This window comes from Sylvia atricapilla, chromosome 9, assembly GCF_009819655.1.
Source record: "Sylvia atricapilla isolate bSylAtr1 chromosome 9, bSylAtr1.pri, whole genome shotgun sequence".
NCBI lineage: Eukaryota > Metazoa > Chordata > Aves > Passeriformes > Sylviidae > Sylvia > Sylvia atricapilla.
The window spans coordinates 24,965,194-24,985,500 of NC_089148.1; the positions used below are offsets into that span (position 1 = coordinate 24,965,194).

The 20,307-nt window shown below is 56.6% G+C and overlaps 1 protein-coding gene across 1 annotated transcript; it reads right to left on the reverse strand.

The window, feature by feature from the left end:
* Positions 1-1,203: 1,203 nt before the first annotated feature.
* IL23R (interleukin 23 receptor) lies at positions 1,204-14,597 on the reverse strand. The gene is made up of 14 exons (XM_066325331.1): positions 14,540-14,597; positions 13,152-13,448; positions 12,782-12,905; positions 11,269-11,447; positions 10,732-10,877; positions 9,803-9,962; positions 9,236-9,318; positions 8,809-9,022; positions 6,933-7,130; positions 6,408-6,491; positions 4,131-4,181; positions 3,158-3,254; positions 2,456-2,546; positions 1,204-1,831 (listed from the first exon to the last, which is right to left on the reverse strand). The coding sequence occupies exons 1-14, from the start codon at positions 14,595-14,597 to the stop codon at positions 1,226-1,228; spliced, it is 2,388 nt and encodes a 795-aa protein (XP_066181428.1). The 3' UTR covers positions 1,204-1,225.
* Positions 14,598-20,307: the final 5,710 nt, after the last annotated feature.

Here is a 20,307-nt window from a genome sequence, read left to right on the forward strand (position 1 = left end):
CTCACAGTGCCTGGGGAAAAAAAAAAAAAAACAAACCACCTCAATTCCTGAAATAGTGGGAATATTTTGTAAATCCCAGAATTTAGGAAATATTGAGGATGAAACTTAGGAAGTATTGAGGATGAACAACAGAATTAATCCATTTGTTCAACAGATGATGAAGAAATGCTCACAACGCCTGGGAAAAATTAAAAAAATTTACAAATTTCAATTCCCAAAATAGTGGTAATATTTTATAAGTCCCAGAACTTAGGAAGATTGAGGATGAAACTTAGGAAGTATTGAGGATGAACAACAGAATTAATTCATTTGTGCAACAGATGATGGAGAAATGCTCAAAGTGCCTGGGATTTTTTTTTTTAATAAATTATTTGGGAATATTTTGGAGGTCCCAGAACTACCTGGCAGCGTTTCCAAGGCTGCTAAAGGGAGGAGATTTCTGTATTTCACCTTCTGGGCGTCCAAAGATCCAAGCTCCTGCTGGTGTGCCTGATAAATCCCATTTTTCTGTGCCATGCTGCTCTTCCCACCGCGAGGCTGAGGGGTGACAAAGTGCTGTGAGATGATAAATCCCTCTCCCAAAGGGAAGGATTTGGCCAGGGACCAATCCAGAGGGATTTTAAATCAGCCTGGCAGGCGGTGGAGGTTTGTTCTCACCTGAGTGGGTTTTTATTGGGAGTGGGTGGGAAATGAAATACAGAAAAGATTCCGTGTTCTTGGTGCCCTTGTGATCCATAAATCCTCCCTGGTGCTGTGTTTGTTCATCAGGAGCAATCCCAAAATATTTTCCACTTCTCTTCCAGGATGTCTGAGGGACTTTTTAAATCCATTTTAACTGCAATTGCATCCAGGAGTGAAATGCTCCAAACCTTTGGGAATGAAATACTCCAAACCTTTGGGAATGAAATGCTCCAAACCTTTGGGAATGAAATGCTCCAAACCTTTGGGTATGAAATGCTCCAAACCTTTGACAAGAGGACGATGCGGAGCAGTAATTGAAGATATTCCACCCTGCAGGAATCTGCTGCTTGGCATTCCAGGAATCCAAGCTTTATGGGGTTTTTTTTTGCTCCTGCCAGTGTGAGGTCAGGTTAAAACTGGGATTTGCTGGCCCAAGATTCCCAGGTAGCCCCAAGAACCCGCAGTGGAGTGAGAGGCCATAATTCCAACGCGGAGTTTCGCTCTGGTTCTTCCATTGGCGATCCCAGTGCTGACACTGCCCTGGTCACTGCTCCAGGGTTTTATCCACAATTCCAGCTCCTCTCAGGACAACCTGTGGGAAGCAGGGATTTACAGGCTCCCTGTTGGTGGCTCTCAGGCAGGTCAGCAGCTCCTCGGGGACCAACATCTGCTCCGGGACATCGCTGGGTGGCCTCTGCTCCCAGGGGTTCTCCGGGAAGGATCCCTGGGGATGCACTGGGAATGCCTGGCTGCTGTTGAGGACCAGGTTGATCTTCTCCAGCAGACACAGCTGGGGTGTCCCTCCCTGCTGCTCCCACAGCTGGGGCACAGGGCTGGTGTAGTCCTGGGAGAAGATTCCCGTTACAGGTTCCGGGATTGCCGCGGGCGGCTGCTCCTGGTAAATTCCAGCAGCGACGTATCCCAGGGTGGAGAGCTGGGGTTTGTAGGCACCCAGCTGCTCTGGGGCTGGGGTTCTGGGGATCACCACGGTCCTTGGGAGCTCCCTGGGCTCTGCCACCTCTGCCGTGGCCTTGGTGTCCCTGTCGTGCTGCTCCTGTGCTGGCACCTCCTCGATTTCCGTCACCGCAGGATCACCCGAGGGCAGGAATGGCTCCTGGAGATTCTCACTGGGGAAGGAACCACTCTTGTCCTGGGGGAAAAAATGATGGGTATGGCAAGCAACTGGGAAATTTTGTGAATAGGAGAGCTGCCAGTAGGGCTGGGAGCAGCCTGGCCAAGGGGGTGGAATGGGATGAGCTTTAAGGTCCCTCCCAGCCTGGGGCAGCTGTGGCCATAAAGGAATAAAGACTGTGGAATAAAGACTGTGTGGAATGAAGGTTTCAAGACTTCAGCTAATCCAGGCCCTCACAAATGCCTGGGAAATGAGAAACGATTCCTGAGCAGTTCCCAACCCCTTAGAACTTAAACCTCTTCCCACCAGCGTTCCTCACCACTCTGGAGCAAAGCTGCCTTCTCCCAGGTAACAAGGAATGTCACCAGAGGAAATGGCCAGGAGAGATTTAGGTCATATATTAGGGAAAATTTCTTTGTGTGAAGGTTGTGCAGGGTGGTGGAATCCCCATCCCTGCAGGGATTTAAAATCCCTGTGGATGTGGCACTTGGGGACACGGGGCAGTGGTGGCCTTGGCACTGCTGGGGGATGATTGGACTCAGTGATCTCCGAGGGGTTTTCCAACCTGGGAAACTCCCTGATTCTGCCAAGCCAAGCTTTAATCGGAGGAGAAGCAAAGCCAGGAGACAGCCCTGCCCTCACCTGCAGTGACTTCACCACGGTGCTGTTCTCCATGTGGGGAAAGTCCTCAAAGAGCCACTTGGGCAGGAGGGACACGAGGGTGGCCTTCATCCTTCACCGGGAGGGAAAAAACAAACCCCAAAGGTTAATCCAGTTTATTCTTCAGATATTCCTCATGCAGGATAAAACTCTGGACACGTGAAGAACACCCAGCCTTTGAGAGGGGCTTGGAAACTCTGGGTTCCTCGTTCTTTAATTTCACCAATTTTGTGTTTATTTAACTTTTTTTTTTTTTTTTTTGTTGGCCCCTGCCTTATTGTAGAGCACCAAAAATCCTTTCATACAACAGCCTGATAAATGTGTGACATTTCCCTCGGGCTGAGGTGAAAAGGACTGTGCAGTTGATTTTCGAAACATCCCAGGAGAAATTTTATATTTCTTGTATATGCCAAAAAATTTTTTATACTTCTTGTGTATATATATACAAGTTCATATTTCTTGTAGATACAAAAAAAAAGTTATATTTCTTGTATATACAAAGTATATAAATGTAAATGTAAACTATTTTTTAGTTTACAAATGTAAACTAAAAAATAGTTTACATTTCTTGTATATACAAAGAAATATTTTATATTTCTTGTATATACAAAAAAAATAAATTACAGAGCAGAAAAATGATTAATTAGAAATGAGGAAGAAAACCATGGAGGGGAAAGGAAATACCTTTTCCTGACTGACTTTTTAAACATCACAACTCCAAAAAGGACTGACAATCCGACCGTGCTGAGGCTCAGTCCCAAGAAAACTTTGATGTCATTATCTGCAAAAGGATGTAGAGGGAGGAGGTCACACCTGGGCCTCGGGGATTCAGCCCCTCACCATTTCCTTCCTCAGCTGCCACAAGTGCTGACGTGAATTCCTCAGCCCGAGCTGGTTTTGGTTTTGGTTTGAGGGCTGTGACAGAGCCTGACCTTTGCTAGAGGATGAGCAGAGCATCCCCAAAGGCTGAGACAAGTCCCTGCTTCAACCTGCACCATGGGATCAGCCTCTTGTGCAGGGTCATCTTGGATTTTCCTGCCTTTGGGCACCTCCCACTTGTGTTTTATGGATGTTTTATTTTAACCTCGTTGGAAAGCCAAACTCAAAGCTCTCGTTTTGTGGGTGCTGCACTTTGACCACACCTCTAAATACCTTATATCATAAATTAGAAAATAACACAAGACTGGGCTTAGAAGACCTCCCTCAAATGGCAAAAAAAAAAAAAAACCAAAACAACAACAACTCCATAATTTGAGCTGTTTTTAAACAGAAAACTCCCTGTGATAGGGAACCTGCACTTCGAATTAACATCTCTCTGGGAGTAGTCCCTAAGCCATTCCTCAAGAGGAACAACAGGGGTTTTTGCACCCTTTCACTCGTGTCAGCACCTCAAAAACTGTCTTATCTTTGCCTATTGATATTAAAACCCAGAAATAATCACACCCAACCAAAAGCTGCTCCTCCACGAGAGCCCCACCCGCAGGTGAGTTGTGTCCTCATGAAGTGAAAAGTTCTTTTTTTTTTGTTTTTGGCTCTGCCCTCCCCAACATATCCAGCAGCTCTCAGTTCCCATGCCAGGGGCTGCTGGGGATAAACTCCCACGTGGTTTTTTCCAGCAGAAAATCCTGGTTTTTCAGGGCAGAGCTGCCCTCCTTACCCTGGGACATCTCGCTGGAGGTGCTGCCCGGGAGCTGCTCCTCTGCAGGGGCTGGAAGAGAGAGGGGAGGAAAATGTCTGAGATTCACTTGGAGGACTGTGGAGGACACAAAACCCCGCCTGGTTTTATCTTTTGAGAAAAACAAACAATAGTGTGACGAGAAAAACTCGAATTACTTCGTTACTGAAGTAATGAATGACTCCAGGAAGTTGTTCCTTGAGTTATTTGTAATTTGTATTTCAGTTTATTATCGGTTTATTATCAGTTTTCTCTCTGTCTGGGGTCTCCACAGTGTCCCATCTCCCAGAGATCCAATTAAAGGAGATGTTAATCATTACCTGGCCCCATTCCCAGAACATCTCCCCTGCAGAATCCCATTGTGGCATTCTGGGATTTCCCAAAGTGCCTGAATGAATCTCCCAGTTATTTCTGTGCAGCTGAACACCCTCCCACGACAATTTAAGTACTTTAACATCAGAGAAGTAATTTTTTTACAGAAATTAAAGCTAAACTAATTAGTGATTAGTTTTTAAATTGACAGCTGATACAGCTGACAGAGAATTTATACATCTCTGTGAGCACACAGGGTGAAATACGGCAGGATCCTGAAAATCTGAGGGTAAATTGATTTTTGTACCCTCTGAGTTCAGGCCTGCTTTGCTTTTCTCCTAATCCCACCTCACAGCAAAACTCTGGTAAATACTCAAACCACGACAGTGATTAGCAGAGACTAGTAAATGTGAAACCATTACATAAATTAGTATTTCTAATTCCTGAACTGAGCTAGCACAGGCAAGGAGCCTCTTTCTGCTAAAACTGGCAGCCAGCTTGGATCCTGATTGAGTCCAGCCATTCCCTTGGGATCCCAAATGTCCCTGACAGACGTTTGGTGCCACAGAGAAGGGTCCTGCCCTGAGGACAAGACCCAATCAACCTCCTGTGCAGGTTAATTCTGTGTTTTCCCACTCGTACTGGACGTTATATTTTAACCTCGTTAGAGAACCAAACTCCAAGCTCTCATTCTGTGGGTGCTGAACAAGCAGCCAGGAATGTCTTGGCTCCCATTCCTGGGGAATCCCTCTGCCCTTCTCCTGGTCACAGAGAAGCCAGGCAGAGCTGCTGTGGCACAGGAGAATCCCTGGGTAGCTGCAGAGGAGCCATCTCAGGTGTTTGGGGGCTGAGGACACCCTCAGGTGTCCCCTGCAGGTCCCTGATGGCCCTGCCCAGCCTCACCTGGCTCCCCCCAGCCCAGGTCAGGCTCTATTTAAGCCCAGCCCTGGCCCTCAGAGCCCACCCGGGCTGTGCTGGGGGAGCTCCAGGGCTCAGACTCAGTCTCAGCCCCTCGAGGACCTGCCCAGCTCCGGGATCCCCCAAAACCACCCCAGAGATGGAGGTGATGATGTCCCTTTGCAGCCTGGCTCCTGCCCTTCCCTAAATCCTCTCCTGGTGCTTAAGGTGTCCCCTCCAAACCCACTGCAGCTGAGGACGGGCTGGCTCTGCCCTGCTGCTCTCTGGAAAAGCTTTTGGCTGTATTTTGGTTTATCTGTGAACTTTCCTCATGAATTGTGCCTTTGCAGCCTCACTTTCCTGCTGTGAAAAAGGGAAAACAACTCCCCTGGGGGAAGGGGAATGAGACTCTTGGGTGGTTTAGGTCTGTGCAGCAGAGCAAAGACCAGCTAGAGAGGAGTGTCCTGGGTTAGGATGTGTTCTATCACCATCTTCAGTTAATGGCCCATCAATACCTTATAAATAACTGCCTCCGGAAGTTATCTCTCTTTAATGGGCCATCAAGGACCTCCTGTATGACTCAGCATCCCATTGGGAGATGCTCCGCCCACAGGGAGGAGCCAAGCATTCTCACCGGGATATAAACTGGGATTTGGGACAGTAGAAGCAACCCTCACCTACTGGATTCCCAGAAGACTGGAGCTACCAGACCTTTCTATGAGATCTTCTTCAGGAAGACTACCTCACCTGGACTGCTTCCATCACCCTGATCAGGTTGTATTCTGACTCTGTCAATGGTTTGTTTTGTTCTGTTTTTTGTATTGTTGCATTTATTTTATTTTCCTTTTCTTCTCATTAGATTGTATTTCTGACTTAGAGCCTCTCACTTGGTTTGTTTTCAAACCACAACAAGGAGTTTTATAAGACCACATTGACTAAACAATTTGTTTTCCCATCCCGCTGGCTGGGGAGGGTCTATCCCTTTCCCAAACCTAGGGAATGCCCCAAAGGCGAGGCTGTGGGGAGCAGCAGCAGCTTTTCCCTGCTCACCTGGGCTGGAGCTGGGCTGGCTGATCCCGCTGGGATACACCGCGAACAGCGACACGCGCCGGGGAGCGCCTCCGCCTGCCTCTGCTGGGGAAAGAGGGAGTTGCCTTCAAAATGTGCTTTTTTCACGGGCTCTGAAGGCTCTAGGTTTGCTCAGGGGCTTGTTTCTGAGTGGTGAAAGCACGTGGATCACCCTTGGTGGCTCTGGTGCTGTTCCTGACCCGCCAGCTCATTTTTAGTTCATTTTCTTTCCCTCCCATCCTCTCATTTCCCTGTGATCTCCACCCAGGGACCCCAATTTCACTGTCTGATCTCAAATCTCCAATTTCTTCCCTCATCCTTCTTCCCTAAGGGCTCTTCATAGCCCTGTTCCCCAAAAACAAGTGGGCTGGGGCTCAAATTCTAATGAAGTTGGGACTTGTGATCCAGTTGGGATTTGTGATCCAGTCGGGATCTGTGATCTAATTTGGATTTATAACACCCTGAGGAGCTGTACCAAGCAGAAAAGGGATTCCTGGGCTGTCTTACCTTGGATGTAGGTGAGTGTTTGCTGGTGTGGGACTCTCTCCCAGGAGTACTGCTCCTCCTGGCCGTGCCAGGAGCTGGAGATCCACTCCAGTATGAACCAGAGCAGGGGGCTCTGGCTGGGCTGGGGGGGCTGCCACTGCACCAGGACCCTGCTCTGGTTCTCAGCCTTCACCTCCATGGCCCCTGGGGCTGGGAATTCTGTGGAGAAAAAGGACAAGAGGCTCTCACCCCAAAATCCTCCTTGGAGACTGGGAGGGGCCAGCCAAGCCCAGGACAAATGTGGCTTTTCTGGAGGTGTTTGGAAACTGAAGGGTGAACAGGGAATTATAGAATTATATCTAAACAGGATTTATATGTAAATATATCAATCTTTACGTATTGATTTGTGCTTCATAGAATTATTTTGGTTGGTAGGAAAAGACCTTAAAGATCAAGGCCACCACGGCCCCGTGTCCCCAAGTGCCACATCCACGTGGCTTTTGAATCCCTGCAGGGATGGAGTCTCCACCCCAGGAGTCTCAGGGCTGGAAAAGTTTTCCATTAGGAGATTTTCATTAATGTCCACCCTAAGCCTCCCCTGGCCCAGCCTGAGGCCGTTCCCTCTCCTCCTGTCCCTGTTCCCTGGGAGCAGATCCCAAATCCCCCCGGCTGTCCCCTCCTGGCAGGGAGTTGTGCAGAGCCACAAGGTCCCCCCCTGAGCTCCTTTTCTCCAGGCTCAGCCCCTTTCCAGCTCCCTCAGCCCCTCCTGGGGCTCCAGACTGTTCCCAGCTCCATTCCCTGTGCATGTCCTTCATGGAGTGGTGACCCCAGAGCGGTCCCCAGCAGTGCCAGCACAGGGGGCAGGCTGGGACTGCCACAGCCCATATGCCCTTGGCCCTCCTGTGCTCATCTCCAGCCACATGTGGAGCTCTGTGCTTACAAATCCCAAAAAACCCCACATCATCAACTCTGTCACGTCCCTGAAATGCTTCACCTGTCACTTTTTACCAGAAACGTGCATGATTCTGATAAACATCAGAGCTTAGTGAGCTTTTTCCACCTTACTTCTCTTCAGTTTCTTTTTAGTCATGTATTTGTCCTCAGCTTGAGCGGGACTTTCCCCTCCCATTGCTCATTCAAAGAGACCTTTTTTCAGAACTAGCAAAGTGTGGTTGTGGGAGAAAACCACAGCCCAGGGTACAGAGAGCATTGAGTGGTCCTAAAAATTCTTTTTAAAGGATTTTCCCCCTTCTTTTTAAGTTTGGAAGGGCCCAGCTCACAGAGGGGATTGGCAGAGGCTGTTCTGGGAGCAGAGGAGCAGCCTGGCACCCTTTGCTTTGCCACCCAACACGGGCAGGTGAGGAGCTGAGGTTCCGGGGCCTGAAGGGGCTCCAGGAGAGCTGGAGAGGGGCTGGGGACAAGGGCTGCAGGGACAGGACACAGGGAATGGCTTCAAACTGCCACAGAACAGGAATGGATGGGATTTTGGGAAGGAATTGTTCGTTGGGAGAGGCTGGGATGGAATTCCCAGAGCAGCTGGGGCTGCCCCTGGATCCCTGAAGTGTCCAAGGTCTGGCTGGACACTGGGGCTTGGAGTAACCTGGGACAGTGGGAGGTGTCCCTGGGACAGTGGGAGGTGTCCCTGCCCATGGGACAATGAACTGAGAGGGGCTTTGGGGTCTCTCTCGGCCTGAACCACTCCACAATTCCATGATTCCACAATTCCATGATTCCACACCCAACTGTGCAGCATCTCCAGGAGACGCTGGACTTGTCTGGAGCACTTCGTGCTCTCTGGGCAGAGCGGGCAGAGCTCTGCCAGGGCTTTTCCCTGGCACAATTCCAGCCTTTCCCCTGAAATCTTGGCTCCCTGAGATAGGCACGGGTGCCATCCTACCTTCCCCAGCCTCCGGCCGGTTCAGGGGGATGCTGGCAGGGCTGGAAGCCCCTTTGGAATTGCGGGCGGTGACGAGGAGGCTGCGGGCTCCGGGAGGCACCAGCACCGTGCACTCGGTGCCGGCGGTGACACACAGCAGCCGCCGCCCCTCGGGGCTCTCGGAGGACACGGCATAGTCCAGGATCTTCCCTCGGGCATCCCGGGCTGGCAGAGGCTGCGACAGGGACAGAGATTGGGGACTCTGACAGCGCCACACCCAGCCAGGACAGTTGTCCCCTCCTTTAAAAGGATGGAGAGATTCGGCTCCGAGCTGGGCTGGATTTTTAACTCCCATCCCCCGGCACCTCCTCCGGCAGCCAAAAAAAAAACCAAAAACAACCACACCCCAACAATCGGCACAAAAGCAGCCGCCCCAAAATGTCCTTACCTTGATCAAGACCGTCACCTGGCGGCTGCCGCCGGGCAGGGCCGGGCCCAGGCGGCGCCACACGGCCGGAGCGGCGGCGGGGGCTGCGGGACGAGCGGGGACACCGTGACACAGCCGAGGGCACCCCGGGGTGCCGCACACCCTCAGCCCCCCGGGGAGCCCCTTCCCGAGCGCGGCTCTGCGGCTGGGAGAGGAAAGAGCGCGGATCGCAGCATCGGAGGGCGCTGCTGGCTTTTTTTGGGGGGGGATGAGACCACCCCCGGTGGCACCGGGATGGAGCCCGGGAGTCCCGGGATGGCAGTGCCCAGGCTCATCCCGAGATGCCCAGCTGGCATGGATGGAGGGGAGCTGCCTCAGGTGACAGGGATCTATCGCGACACCACGACCCGGGTGATTTTCCCACCCAAGGAAACCGCCAAAGAATCTGCTGGGCTGGAAAACCCCTCGGAGAACATGGAGCCCAACCATTCCCGGCGCTTCCCGGGGTCCCCAAGCGCCACATCCTCACGGCATGGACCCCCGGGTGTGACAAACGCCACACGCGGGTGGCACCGGGGCTGAGCCCACCTGCCTCGGGGGTCCTGTAGAGGAACGGGGGGCTCCAGGCGCTCCAGGGGCTGCGGGCGGTGCTGAGCCGGCACCTGACCTGGAACACGAACTGGGTGTCGCTCTGCAGCTCGTGCTGCCACCGGGGACCCTCCTGTGTCACCTTGTCACATGGCTCCACCTGCAAGGGAAGGGGCAGCGCTCTGGGGGATGCGTGAACCAGCGGGTCCCCAATGCCACCGCCACCCCTTGTCACGGGGGATGTCACCGCGCTCTCCGTCTGCGTGGGCGGGAGCCACCCTGTCCCCTCTAGTGCCACCCTGTCCCCTCGAGTTCCACTCTGTCCCACCCTCTAGTGCCACCCTGTCCCCGCCGGTGCCACCCTATCTCCTCTAGTGCCACCCTGTTCCCGCCGGTGCCACCCTATCTCCTCTAGTGCCACCCTGTCCCCTCTTAGTACCACCCTGTCTCCCCCTCTAGTGCCACCCTATCTCCTCTAGTGCCACCCTGTCCCCGCCGGTGCCACCCTATCTCCTCTAGTGCCACCCTGCGGGCACACCCAGAGCCCCCAGCACTGGGATTTTGCCCCCGCGGAGATTTTGGGAGCTGGGATCTGAGCTCAGCCCTGATGTTTGCCAAGGACTCAGGTGGAGCTGCCCCGGGGTGGATTTGTCCGGAAACGTTCGGAAATATTCGGAATTCTGAGAAATTTCAAATTCTCAGGGAAAGCTGAGCTAACCCTGCCCACGAGGCCGTCTGGTGGCATCATCTCAGGTGCCATCAGCTCTCCTGCCCCCCCGAAATGGGACCTGCCTGTGGTGCCCATTCCCCACCAGCAGCGGAGCGAAGGGGAGAGTTTGGAGGGACCCCAAATATCCCGCTGCCCGTGGGAGCCTCCAGCAGGACGGGGACTTTAACGGGGCGGGGTGGGGGGCGGTTTGGGGTCTCACACGCCAGGTTGGGGTGCCCGTGGCTCTGTGCCTCTCCTCGCAGCGCACGTCCCGCAGCCGAGTCCGGCTCCTCCAGCGGGTGGTGGTGCTGGGCGGGGACCGCTCGGTGGTGGCGGCGCCCAGGGGCTCGGGCAGGGCGGGGATCACTGCGGGGACACGGAACGGCGGCCGTGGGGACGGGCCTTGGCCTCGGGGGTGGCCCTGGAGGGACACGGCAGCGCGGGGCAGGGGGACACAGCGTGCTGCTCTGGGAGGGAGGGAGGGATGGAGGGATGGAAGATGGAGGGGTAGATGGAGGGAAGGATGGATGGATGGAGGGATGGATGTAGGGATGGAGGGATGGAGGGATGGGGCATGGATGAGGGAGGGATGGAAGATGGAGCAATGGATGGAGGGATGGGGGAATGGATGGAGGGAAGGATGGATGATGGAGGGATGGCTGGAGGGAAGGATGGAGAGATGGATGGATGGATAGATGCATGTATGATGGATGGAGGCATGATGGATGATGGATGGAGGATGGACAGGCGGCCATACCAATCTCCTGCAGGCTGAGGTGCTGAGGGGCCGAGCGGGCGGTGCCCAGCGCGTTGCTGGCCTGCACCCACACCGAGTAGTGGCTCTCATTGTGCAGCTCTCTCAGCAGCACAGGTGAGTCTGCAGGGAAGCTCTTCTCTTCCTCATCCTCCTCGTCCTCCTCACCCTGTGCCACCAGCCTGGAAGCAGAGGGCAGCTCCATCAGTGCCCAGCCCAGCAGCACACACCCTCTGGCACAGCCAGCCCAGCTCCTGAGGTGTCACAGCTCATGAGCAGGGCACGGCCATCCCCAAACCCCGAGTTTGTCACCCCTAAAGCAAACGGGAAGTTCCCTTCCCTGACACTTTGTATTTTCACACTGGGAAGGGAACCATTTTTTTCCTTCCTGGCTGCACGTTTCTGTTTGGTCCCAAACTTCAACAGGAGCTTTGTGCCTTCTCTTCACAGAGCTTCCATGTGGTGGGATTTAATGTCTTTAAAATTGAGTCAGGATAACTGAAATCCTTCCCAATCTCCCATCCAGCCCTGCCCTCTGGGAAGCCATTCCCTGTGTCCTGTCCCTCCAGCCCTTGTCCCCAGTCCCTCTGCAGCTCTCCTGGAGCCCCTTCAGGCCCTGCCAGGGGCTCGGAGCTCTCCCTGGAGCTACTCCTCTCCAGCTGATCCTGCCGGGCTGGTGCCACGGGGACTCCAGAGGCAGGGACCATCCTGGGATGGAGTGTGACACGCCAGGTGGCGCCCTGGGGACTTTGGTGGCAGGGAGCATGCCAGGGTGGACTGTGGCACAGCTCCTCTGCTTCAGATTCAAGCTGGGCTTTGAGTTTTGGGGTTTGGGCAGCGTTAGGGTCACCCTGTCCTTGTCCTGAAAGCTGCAGCTTCCCCGGGGCAGGGCACGATGGGATGCGAGAGGTGCTCACAGAACCCGTCCTGCGGTGGAACGTGCGGTTCGCGGGCAGGAGGTGACAAAACGTGAGCTGTAGGAAGTGGAACTGGGGCGCGACAGCGCCGCTGTCACCCGGGGCTGTCACCTGGGACTGCCACCAGGGGCTGTCACCCAGGGCTGCCACCCAGGGGGTATCACCTGCGGATGTCACCCGCGGGTGTCACCCGGGGCTGTCACCCGGGGCTGTTATCGGGGGTGTCACCAGAGCTGCCGCCAAGGGCTGTCACCAGGGGCTGTCACCAGGGGCTGTCACCCAGGGGGTATCACCTGCGGATGTCACCCGCGGGTGTCACCCGGGGCTGTTATCGGGGGTGTCACCGGGGGTGTCACCAGGTCTGTCACCCAGGGCTGCCACCCAGGGGGTATCACTCGGGGATGTCACCCGCGGGTGTCACCCGGGGCTGTCACTGGGGATTGTCACCGGGGCTCCCACCTAGGGGTCTCACCGGGGGCTGTCACCTGGGGCTGCAACACACGGCTGTCACCCGGGATTGTCACCGTGAGTGTCACCAGGGGCTGTCACCGGGCTGTCACCCCCGCTCCCCCGAGCCGCGCTGCCCCGGCGGCGCTCACCTGCGCAGGTGGAGGCTGTGCCGGGTGTCCAGGTGTGTGAGCCTCCCTCCATCCCAGGAGCACTGCAGCCTCCCCGAGCCCTCGGCGATGGCACAGCTCAGGTTACCGGGGGGGTCCGGAGGGTCTGCGGGGCCGAGGCCGGCTCAGGGCTCGGGAGGAGCCGAACCCAAACTCCCCGGGGCCGGGGGGACACGGGGGGCACAGGGGACATGGGGGACAAGGGGGACACGGAGGGCACGGGGGGACACGGAGGGCACAAAGGGCACGGGGGGCACGGGTGGCACAAAGGGCACAGGGGGCACAGGAGGGCACAAAGGGCACGGGGGACACGGGTGGCACAAAGGGCACAGGGGGCACAGGGAACACTCACAGCCCGCCCGCAGCTCCGTGCCACACACCAACTGGTGGCTGGAGGAATCCCCGCAGCGGGACAAGCACAGCACGGTGGCGAAGGGCAGCCGAAAATCGCGCAGCAGGAGCCGCACGGAGCCTCCGGGCAGGGCCAGCGGCTTGTCCTCGGTGTGGTTGTAGTTGAGGAGGATGAAGAAGCGAGGGGCCGAGGAGCAGCTCACGTTGGACTGGCAGCCGATGGAGACGTCGGAGCCCATGGGCACCACCGCGGCGGGCTCGACCCACACGCGCCCCTTGCACTGGAGGTTGGCAGCACCTGCGGCAGAGCGGGGGAGGCTCCGGGGGGATCCCACGGGAGAAGGCGGGGGGCTGCAGGGCTGGGCACGGAGCTGCTGTGCTCCCTGGGGTGCACAGCCAAGGTTACACCCCGCCCTGGCCGCTCGGAGCCCGGTGGGATGTGGATAAAGCCCGGGTGACGAGCGATGCTGGGGGGATATGGTTCTCCATGAGGATGGGCAGCGCCCAAAACTTGGATGGGGTTTGGAGCAGCCTGGCACAGCGGGAATTGTCCCTGTGCAGGGCTGGGTGAGCTCTGAGGTGTCTCCCAGTCCAAACCAGTCCGGCACTGGGATGAAACCCCCCCCGCCCCTGCAGCAGCTCCCAACCCCCTCTGACTCATCCCAGCCACTTTCAGCAGTTTCACCCCGCTCTGGGGTTTGCTGCGATGTTCAGATGAGTGCAGGGAAATAACCTGAGCTCTCTGATCCCCAAGATTAGGGCCGAGGGAGGCGCTGCCCTTCGCTATCAGATGAAGCTGAGCAGCAGCCCCGGCCCTCAGGCGCTATCGGGCTCCATCTGAGCCTTCCTGGAAAGGGCAGGGCCGAGCCCGGGGGGGCTGCCAGGGCAGAGCCCAGAGCTCAGCACAGGGGGATGGAGGAGAAAAACGGCCCTGGGAACTCGGAAATGGCCCTGGGAGTTGGAAAAATGGCCCTGGGAGCTTGGAAAATGGTCCTGGGAAATGGTCTTGGGAGGCTGGAAATGAACCTGGGAGATTGGAAATTTCCCTAGGAGATTGGAAATAGCCCCAGGAGCCTGGAAATGTCCCTGGGAGATTGGAAATGGCCCCAGGAGCCTGGAAATGTCCCTGGGAAATGGTCCTGGGAGGATGGAAATGTCCCTGAGAGCTTGGAAATGTCCCTGGGTGATTGGAAATGGCCTCAGGAGCCTGGAAATGGCCCTGCTCCAAGGAGGGCAGAGGGTAAAAAGAGCCTCAGGACATGGGACTTCCCTGCAATGCTCCCCTCAAACCCTCCCCAGCTCTGTCATTGTCCCATTCTCACTGTAAATCCCTTTCAGGGGATTCAGGGGCTCAGGTGGCAGCGTGGTGGCCCTGTCACTGTCACTCACCCGGGCACAGGCAGCAGAGCAGCACGTGCAGCACCAAAGCCTTGCTGGACCCCGCCATGGCCTGAGCTGCTGCATAGTCTGGAGGAGAAAAAGGGGAAAAACCATGGAGCAAACCCTCCTGGGAAAGCAGCTCCAGCACGGCCAGGAGGGGAGAAGAAATGTGGGTTTGTGGCAGGGAATTCTGAGCAGCTTCTTGGAGAAGATGAGCAAAGGGCCCCTCTTTGATGAGCAAAGGACCCCTCTGTTTGGACCCATCCCCAGTGTTGGCTCCAGGGCTGGGAGAGGTGTGGACACTCTGGAATGAGCCCAGGGAAGGGGCCTGAGGGTCAGGAGCACCTGAGAAGTGTGGAAGGGCTGAGGGAGCTGCTCAGCCCGAGGGGCAAATCCTTGGGAATGGGGGAGAAAAGGTGAGGGAGCCAAAGCCCTCCTGGTGTGGGGCAGGACAGGACAGGGTACAATGAGCTCCTGCTGGAAATCAGGAAATTCCAGCTAAACACAAGAAAAGGCCCTTTAAAAGTGGACCAGAGTGGGGCTGCTGCCTGTCCTGCAGTCTCCATCCCTGGGGATGCTCAGACATGGGTTTATGGGATAGAAACTCCCTGTTTCCGTAAGATTTCCCCCCAGGTGCTGCCCAGGCTGAGCAATGGCTCTTCCCAGCAGAAATCCCCTTGAGACAGCCCCAAAATCCCAGGCCAGGCCTTCCCACCCCTCCCAGAGGAGTCACCCTTGTCCCTACATCCCAGAACTGCTCCAAATTTCCCCTTCTCCCTTTTCCTCTCCCCACAGTCTCTTTAGGAAGATGCAGGGAGCAAAGCCCAGCCTCGTGGGGCTGGGAAGGCTCTGCAGAAACCGAGGCACAGGCTGCTGAGGAGCAGGAAAATCCAGCTCATTTTTTGGGAGGGGGGAAATTGGTCTTTTCCAAGAAAAACCTCCTCCTGGAAGCAGCCAGCAAGGCCCCCCTCAATCCCCTGGAGCTCCAGCACCTCCACCGGCCCCTCTGGGCACAGGGCAGAGCCTGAAGCAGCCCTGGCAGCCCCACTGACCTGCCCCACATCCATCCTTTCCTTTCCCCCTGGAATACCTGCTGTCAGGAACGGCGAGTTTTCCTGGAGGGAGGCCAGAGGCCAGAGTCAAAGCTTCAAAATGCAGTTTTTCCCCCCAAACCAGGCCACCAGCAGCAGCAGCAGCAGCAGCAGTGAGTGCTCCGGTGTTTCTCGTGCAGGGTGAGGTGACCTGGTTTGGTTTTAGAGCTGATCAAGGTTTCATCATGAGTGAGTCAAATTTCAAGTGCTTCCCCTCTTACCTGACCTACAAAGAGAAGCTGTTGGTTCCCAAGGGCCCACGAAGCTTCTGCAAGTCAGAGGAAAAGAATAAAAATCCAATTGAAAACTCAAAATCTGCCCAGGCCTCCGAGGTATTGCAGGTTCTGCCTTCTCTGGGAGTCACAATTGTGTTTTTATTCTGATTTAGAGGCCTTTGCAAACCTCAAAGCCCAAAGAACAAGGCCATTTGGAGATGCTGGGCTCTGATCTCGTCTCTGATAAAGCCTCCCCGTGCACGAGGGTTAAAGAAATGTGAATTTAACAAAGAAGGGAGAAGTTGCTCCACGGGGAAAACCCAAACCACCCAAATCTTCAAGGGTGGCTCTGCCAGGAGAGGAAAAACGCAGCAGCAGCGGGTGAGGAGCAGCAGCTGGGCCATTTTGGGGTTGAATGCAGGGGGCTGGGAGCCGGGGGAAGCAGAGGAATCCCTTACCTTCACCTCGGCACTCCTCGGGAGCTGCATCAGCAGCGTGAACCAGGGCAGAGAGGGGCTGACCTACATCGAGTTTCCCTCGCAGGCTGAGTCAGTCCAGGGGGAATCCCGGCATCCCTGCCAGCGGCAGCCTCGGGGGAAGGGGCAGCTTAAAGCCCTGGCAGGGTTTGGAGACTCCGGGGCAGAGCCGAGCCCATCCCGGCGGGTGTGAGACCCGAGCACAGGGAGACTGCCGGCTGCTCTCAGGGCAGGAGCCTTCTCCTACCCATCCCAGAGGCATGGGATGGAAAATCCTGGAGGAAAGGAGTTGTTTGTACCAGCATTGTCAGTCCCTCCGTGCTCGTGGCGCTGCTCGGCTCATCCCAGGCTCTCACAGGCAGAGAATTCCCAGCGAGATCCAAATCCCCAGGGATGCTCCAGGGATGCTCCAGCGCTCTCCAGCCCTCCGCCTCCCTCTGCTGCTCCCAAAGCCCGGCTCTGCAGAGCTCGGGTCTTCCTTTTTCCGTGTCGCTTGAAGAGTTAAACCTCAAAAACAGTGTTAACCTCATTAGACACTGCAACCACAGGAAACCCCGCACTCTGCTCCCGCCTCTGCCTCGCCGGAGGAAATGTCGGCGAGGAGAATTTACCCAGCCCGGGGTAAAAAGGCTGTGCCAGCGAGCCCTGGCTGCTCCGGGATTTCACTGATCCACGGGGATTTTTTTTTTTGTTTTTTGTGGAAGTGAGAGCAGGAGCCTGCCAGCACCTGGGGTATATAATGTATAAAATGTCTATAAGGTATATCATGATTTTAATGTGCCTGGGTGGCTGTAGGAACCTCTGGGTTTGGGGAGTTACACACACCCCCGAGCAGGACTGGAGGGGTTTTAGTGGGAATTTCAGCTTTGGGAGGTTCTGGGAGTGTTTAATGCCCAGAACACACAGCTGGGGCTGCACGGCCGGAGTGCACATCTGGAGCCAGCTCATCTCGTCTGGGGCCAGGCTGGCACCGAGCAGGAGCACATCTGGGCCCAGCTGGCACATCTGGAGCCGGCCCAGTGCCGTGACACGTGGAGCTTTCCCAGGAAAAGTGTCAGAAACCTCTCGGAGCTGCTGGTTCCTGCATTTCCCAGGGCCTTGACCTTCCGCTGGCTGCTGTGGCTTTCTCTCCCTTCCGGAGCTCCCGGCCCCGTGGGCAGCAGCGGAGCAGAGCCAGGGCTCCTTCCCACCCACTTCTCCTTCCCAGGCTCAGGAGTCTCGGGGTTTGCTGCTCTCCTCCCAGGCAGCTTTCCAACCCCCATCTGGGCTTTGCTCAGATATTCCTTCGAGCCTGATGGAAACTGGGCAGGGAGAGGTTGGCTCTAGAGAGAAATTCCTCCCTGGGAGGGTGAGGAGGTGGAGAGAAGCTGTGGCCACCCCTGGGTCCCTGCAGTGTCCCAGGCCGGGCTGGACAAGGCTTGGAGCAGCCTGGAGGAGGAACAAGGTGAGGTTTGTGCTCCCTTCCAGCCCAAACCATCCTGCGATCCTAGGAAGAGAGGTGGGGACCTTCCCAGGAAATTCCTTTCCAGCTTTTTGGTGGCCTGCAGAGTGCCCCCCGAGGCTGCCGCGGCCCCGCAGGTTCTGCAGCACAGCCGGGATGTGTCCTGGGCTCCAGCCCGGCAGGGGACAGCCACTTCACCCAGCAGCGCCCGCGTTTGGGGACACCGAGCCCCGGCCCCGCTCCCCGGGGCTCTGCTGTGCTGTCCCCATGGCCCCCGCGCCGGCCATCGCATCCACCAGCCACTGTCACTGCCACTGTCGCTGCCATTGTCACTGCTCTGCCCCTGTTGCCACTGCCACTGCCACTGTCACTGTTACTGCCACTGCCACTGCCCTGCCACTGCTGCCACTGTCACTGTTACTGCCACTGTCACTGTCCCCTCCGTGCCCTGCCTTGGCGGTGCAGATCTCCAGAGCCTCTTTTCCCATTCCTGGGACACGAGGGCCACACACATGGCACAGGCTCGTCCCCTTGTCGCCCAGATATTTGATCCGAACACTGCCTCGGTGGCGCTGAGCTGGTGGCGGGGGTGAGGACACTGTCCCCACAGGGTTCCCAGGGGACAGGGACATGCCAGAGGGGTGGCAGTCAGGGCTGCTGGCCTCAGCCCCGCTGGCACCGCGCTCCAGGCAGGGTTAGGTTCCTGTCTCTGCCGCTGGAGGAGGAAATATTCCCAAGTCCAAGCTCCTGTGCGGGTGCAGGAAAAGCCAGAGCTCGGTGCAGGAACAAGGAAGGTGATGCCAATGTCACACGAGGCGTTTGACTGTGATTTTTGGCCGGGGTAAAAGGACACCCGAGATAGGAGAGAAAGTTACTCCCGGACTTTAAAAGTCAGTTTATCTTTCCTGTGAGCCGTGCCAGGGAACAGCCCCTGCTCCATCCCCGGGAGCAGAGCAGCAGCACGGGCATGAATCGGCCGGGAAAAGCAAAGTTTGGGCAGGGATTGCCTGTCCCTGCGAGGGGAGAGTGCCGGGGGAGCCGAGCGTGCCGGGGCGAGCTGAGCTCCTGCCCACGGCACCCAGCCATGCCCCATTTCCATCGGGAGGGAAGGCGGGTCCTGGCTGTGCCCAGGCAGGTCGTGGCAGCGAGAAAAATGGGAATAATGCTCCTCAAAAGGGGCTGGAAACAGCCACGGTCACGGAATGTCCCGCTGCTGCCTGTCCTCCTCACTTTGGGAGGGATGCTCAAATCAACCCTGATTTAAAAAGGTTTAAAAGGCCTGGGGATGGACGTGGGATAAGTGTGGCCTTGGCAGGGGTTGGACTGGATGGTCTTTGCGGGCTTTTCCAAGCTAAAAGATCCCAGCTTTAATGGAATCGCTGCTATTTCCAAGCGGAGGCTGATCCCTCACTCCCCATATGCCCACCCTCAATTCCCCTCTGCTCCTTCATCCCTCCAGCCCTTGGGGGCTCACACTCTGCCCTGGGGGGCTGAGCCCTGCCCGGGGGGTTCGGCTCCCCGCCTGGGATGGGGCTGCTGGCAGCATTTTCCCCGCGGTGACACCGGTCCGTGTCACCCCTTGTCCCCCGGCTCCATCTGTTCCCTCCACCGTCGGGCGGAGGTGGTTTCGTGCTCCGAGCTGCCTTGTTTGGGGATTTTTCCACTTGGCAGAGCATAGCCCGGAGGGGAAGATTTAATCTCTGAAAGGGGAGGGTTGGTGCCAAAATCCGGCGTGCGGGGTCACCCCAGGGCGACACCCGGGGGGTGCTGGGCCCCCGGGGCCACCGTGCTGGGGACAGCGGGGACAACACGGCTCTGAGCCCCCAGTTCTGCTGTGGGGAGGGGCCGAGGGACCCCTGTGCCCCTGCCCACATAGGCGACACGAGTTTGGTGTCCCCGCAGTGTCCCCCATGGGTGATGGCCCCTTCATGCCCCCCATGCCACAGCCGGGGGTGCCCCTCCTCAACGCTGCCCGTCCAAACTGCCGTGGGATGTCCCCCCTTTGCTGTGCCCCGCCAGCAGCCCCCGCCCTGCCCTCATCACTGCCCCCCAACCAGCCCCACATCCCATCCCTCCCCTGCTCAGTGTCCCCCCAATCCCAGCCCTCTGTGCCATGTCCCTGTGCCAGTGCCCCCCATGCCAGACCTCTGCTCTGTGCCCCCCATCTCACCCTCCCCCTGTCAATGTGCCAGCCCCTGTGCCACCACCCCAGCAATGCTCTCTGTGCCACCAAGGCACCCTATCGCTGCCCCCCATCCCAGCCCCATTTTCGATGCCCCCATCCCAACCCCCTGTGCAATGCCCCTCCATCACTGCCCCGATCCTAACGCTCTGTGTGATGTCCCTTCATCACTGTCCCCCATCCTAACCCTCTGTGTGATGTCCCCCAATCCCAGCCCCCTGTGTCATGTCCCCTCATCACTGTCCTCTATCCAACACCCTGTGCAATGTCCCCAATCCCATTCCCCTGTGCAATGTCCTCAATGCCAACCCCCTTTTCAATGTCCCCCCATAGCAGCCCCCATCCCAACCCCCTGTGCCATGTCCCCCCATC

Coding starts and splice junctions, on each gene's coding strand:
- IL23R (XM_066325331.1), bottom strand. CDS start 14,597: ATGGCGGGGTCCAGCAAGGCTTTGGTGCTGCACGTGCTGCTCTGCTGC. Junction 13,449..14,539: donor GCTCTGCTGCCTGTGCCCGG/GTGAGTGACAGT, acceptor GCTCTGCCGCAG/GTGCTGCCAACCTCCAGTGC. Junction 11,448..12,781: donor CACAGCCTCCACCTGCGCAG/GTGAGCGCCGCC, acceptor CTCTGCTTCCAG/GCTGGTGGCACAGGGTGAGG.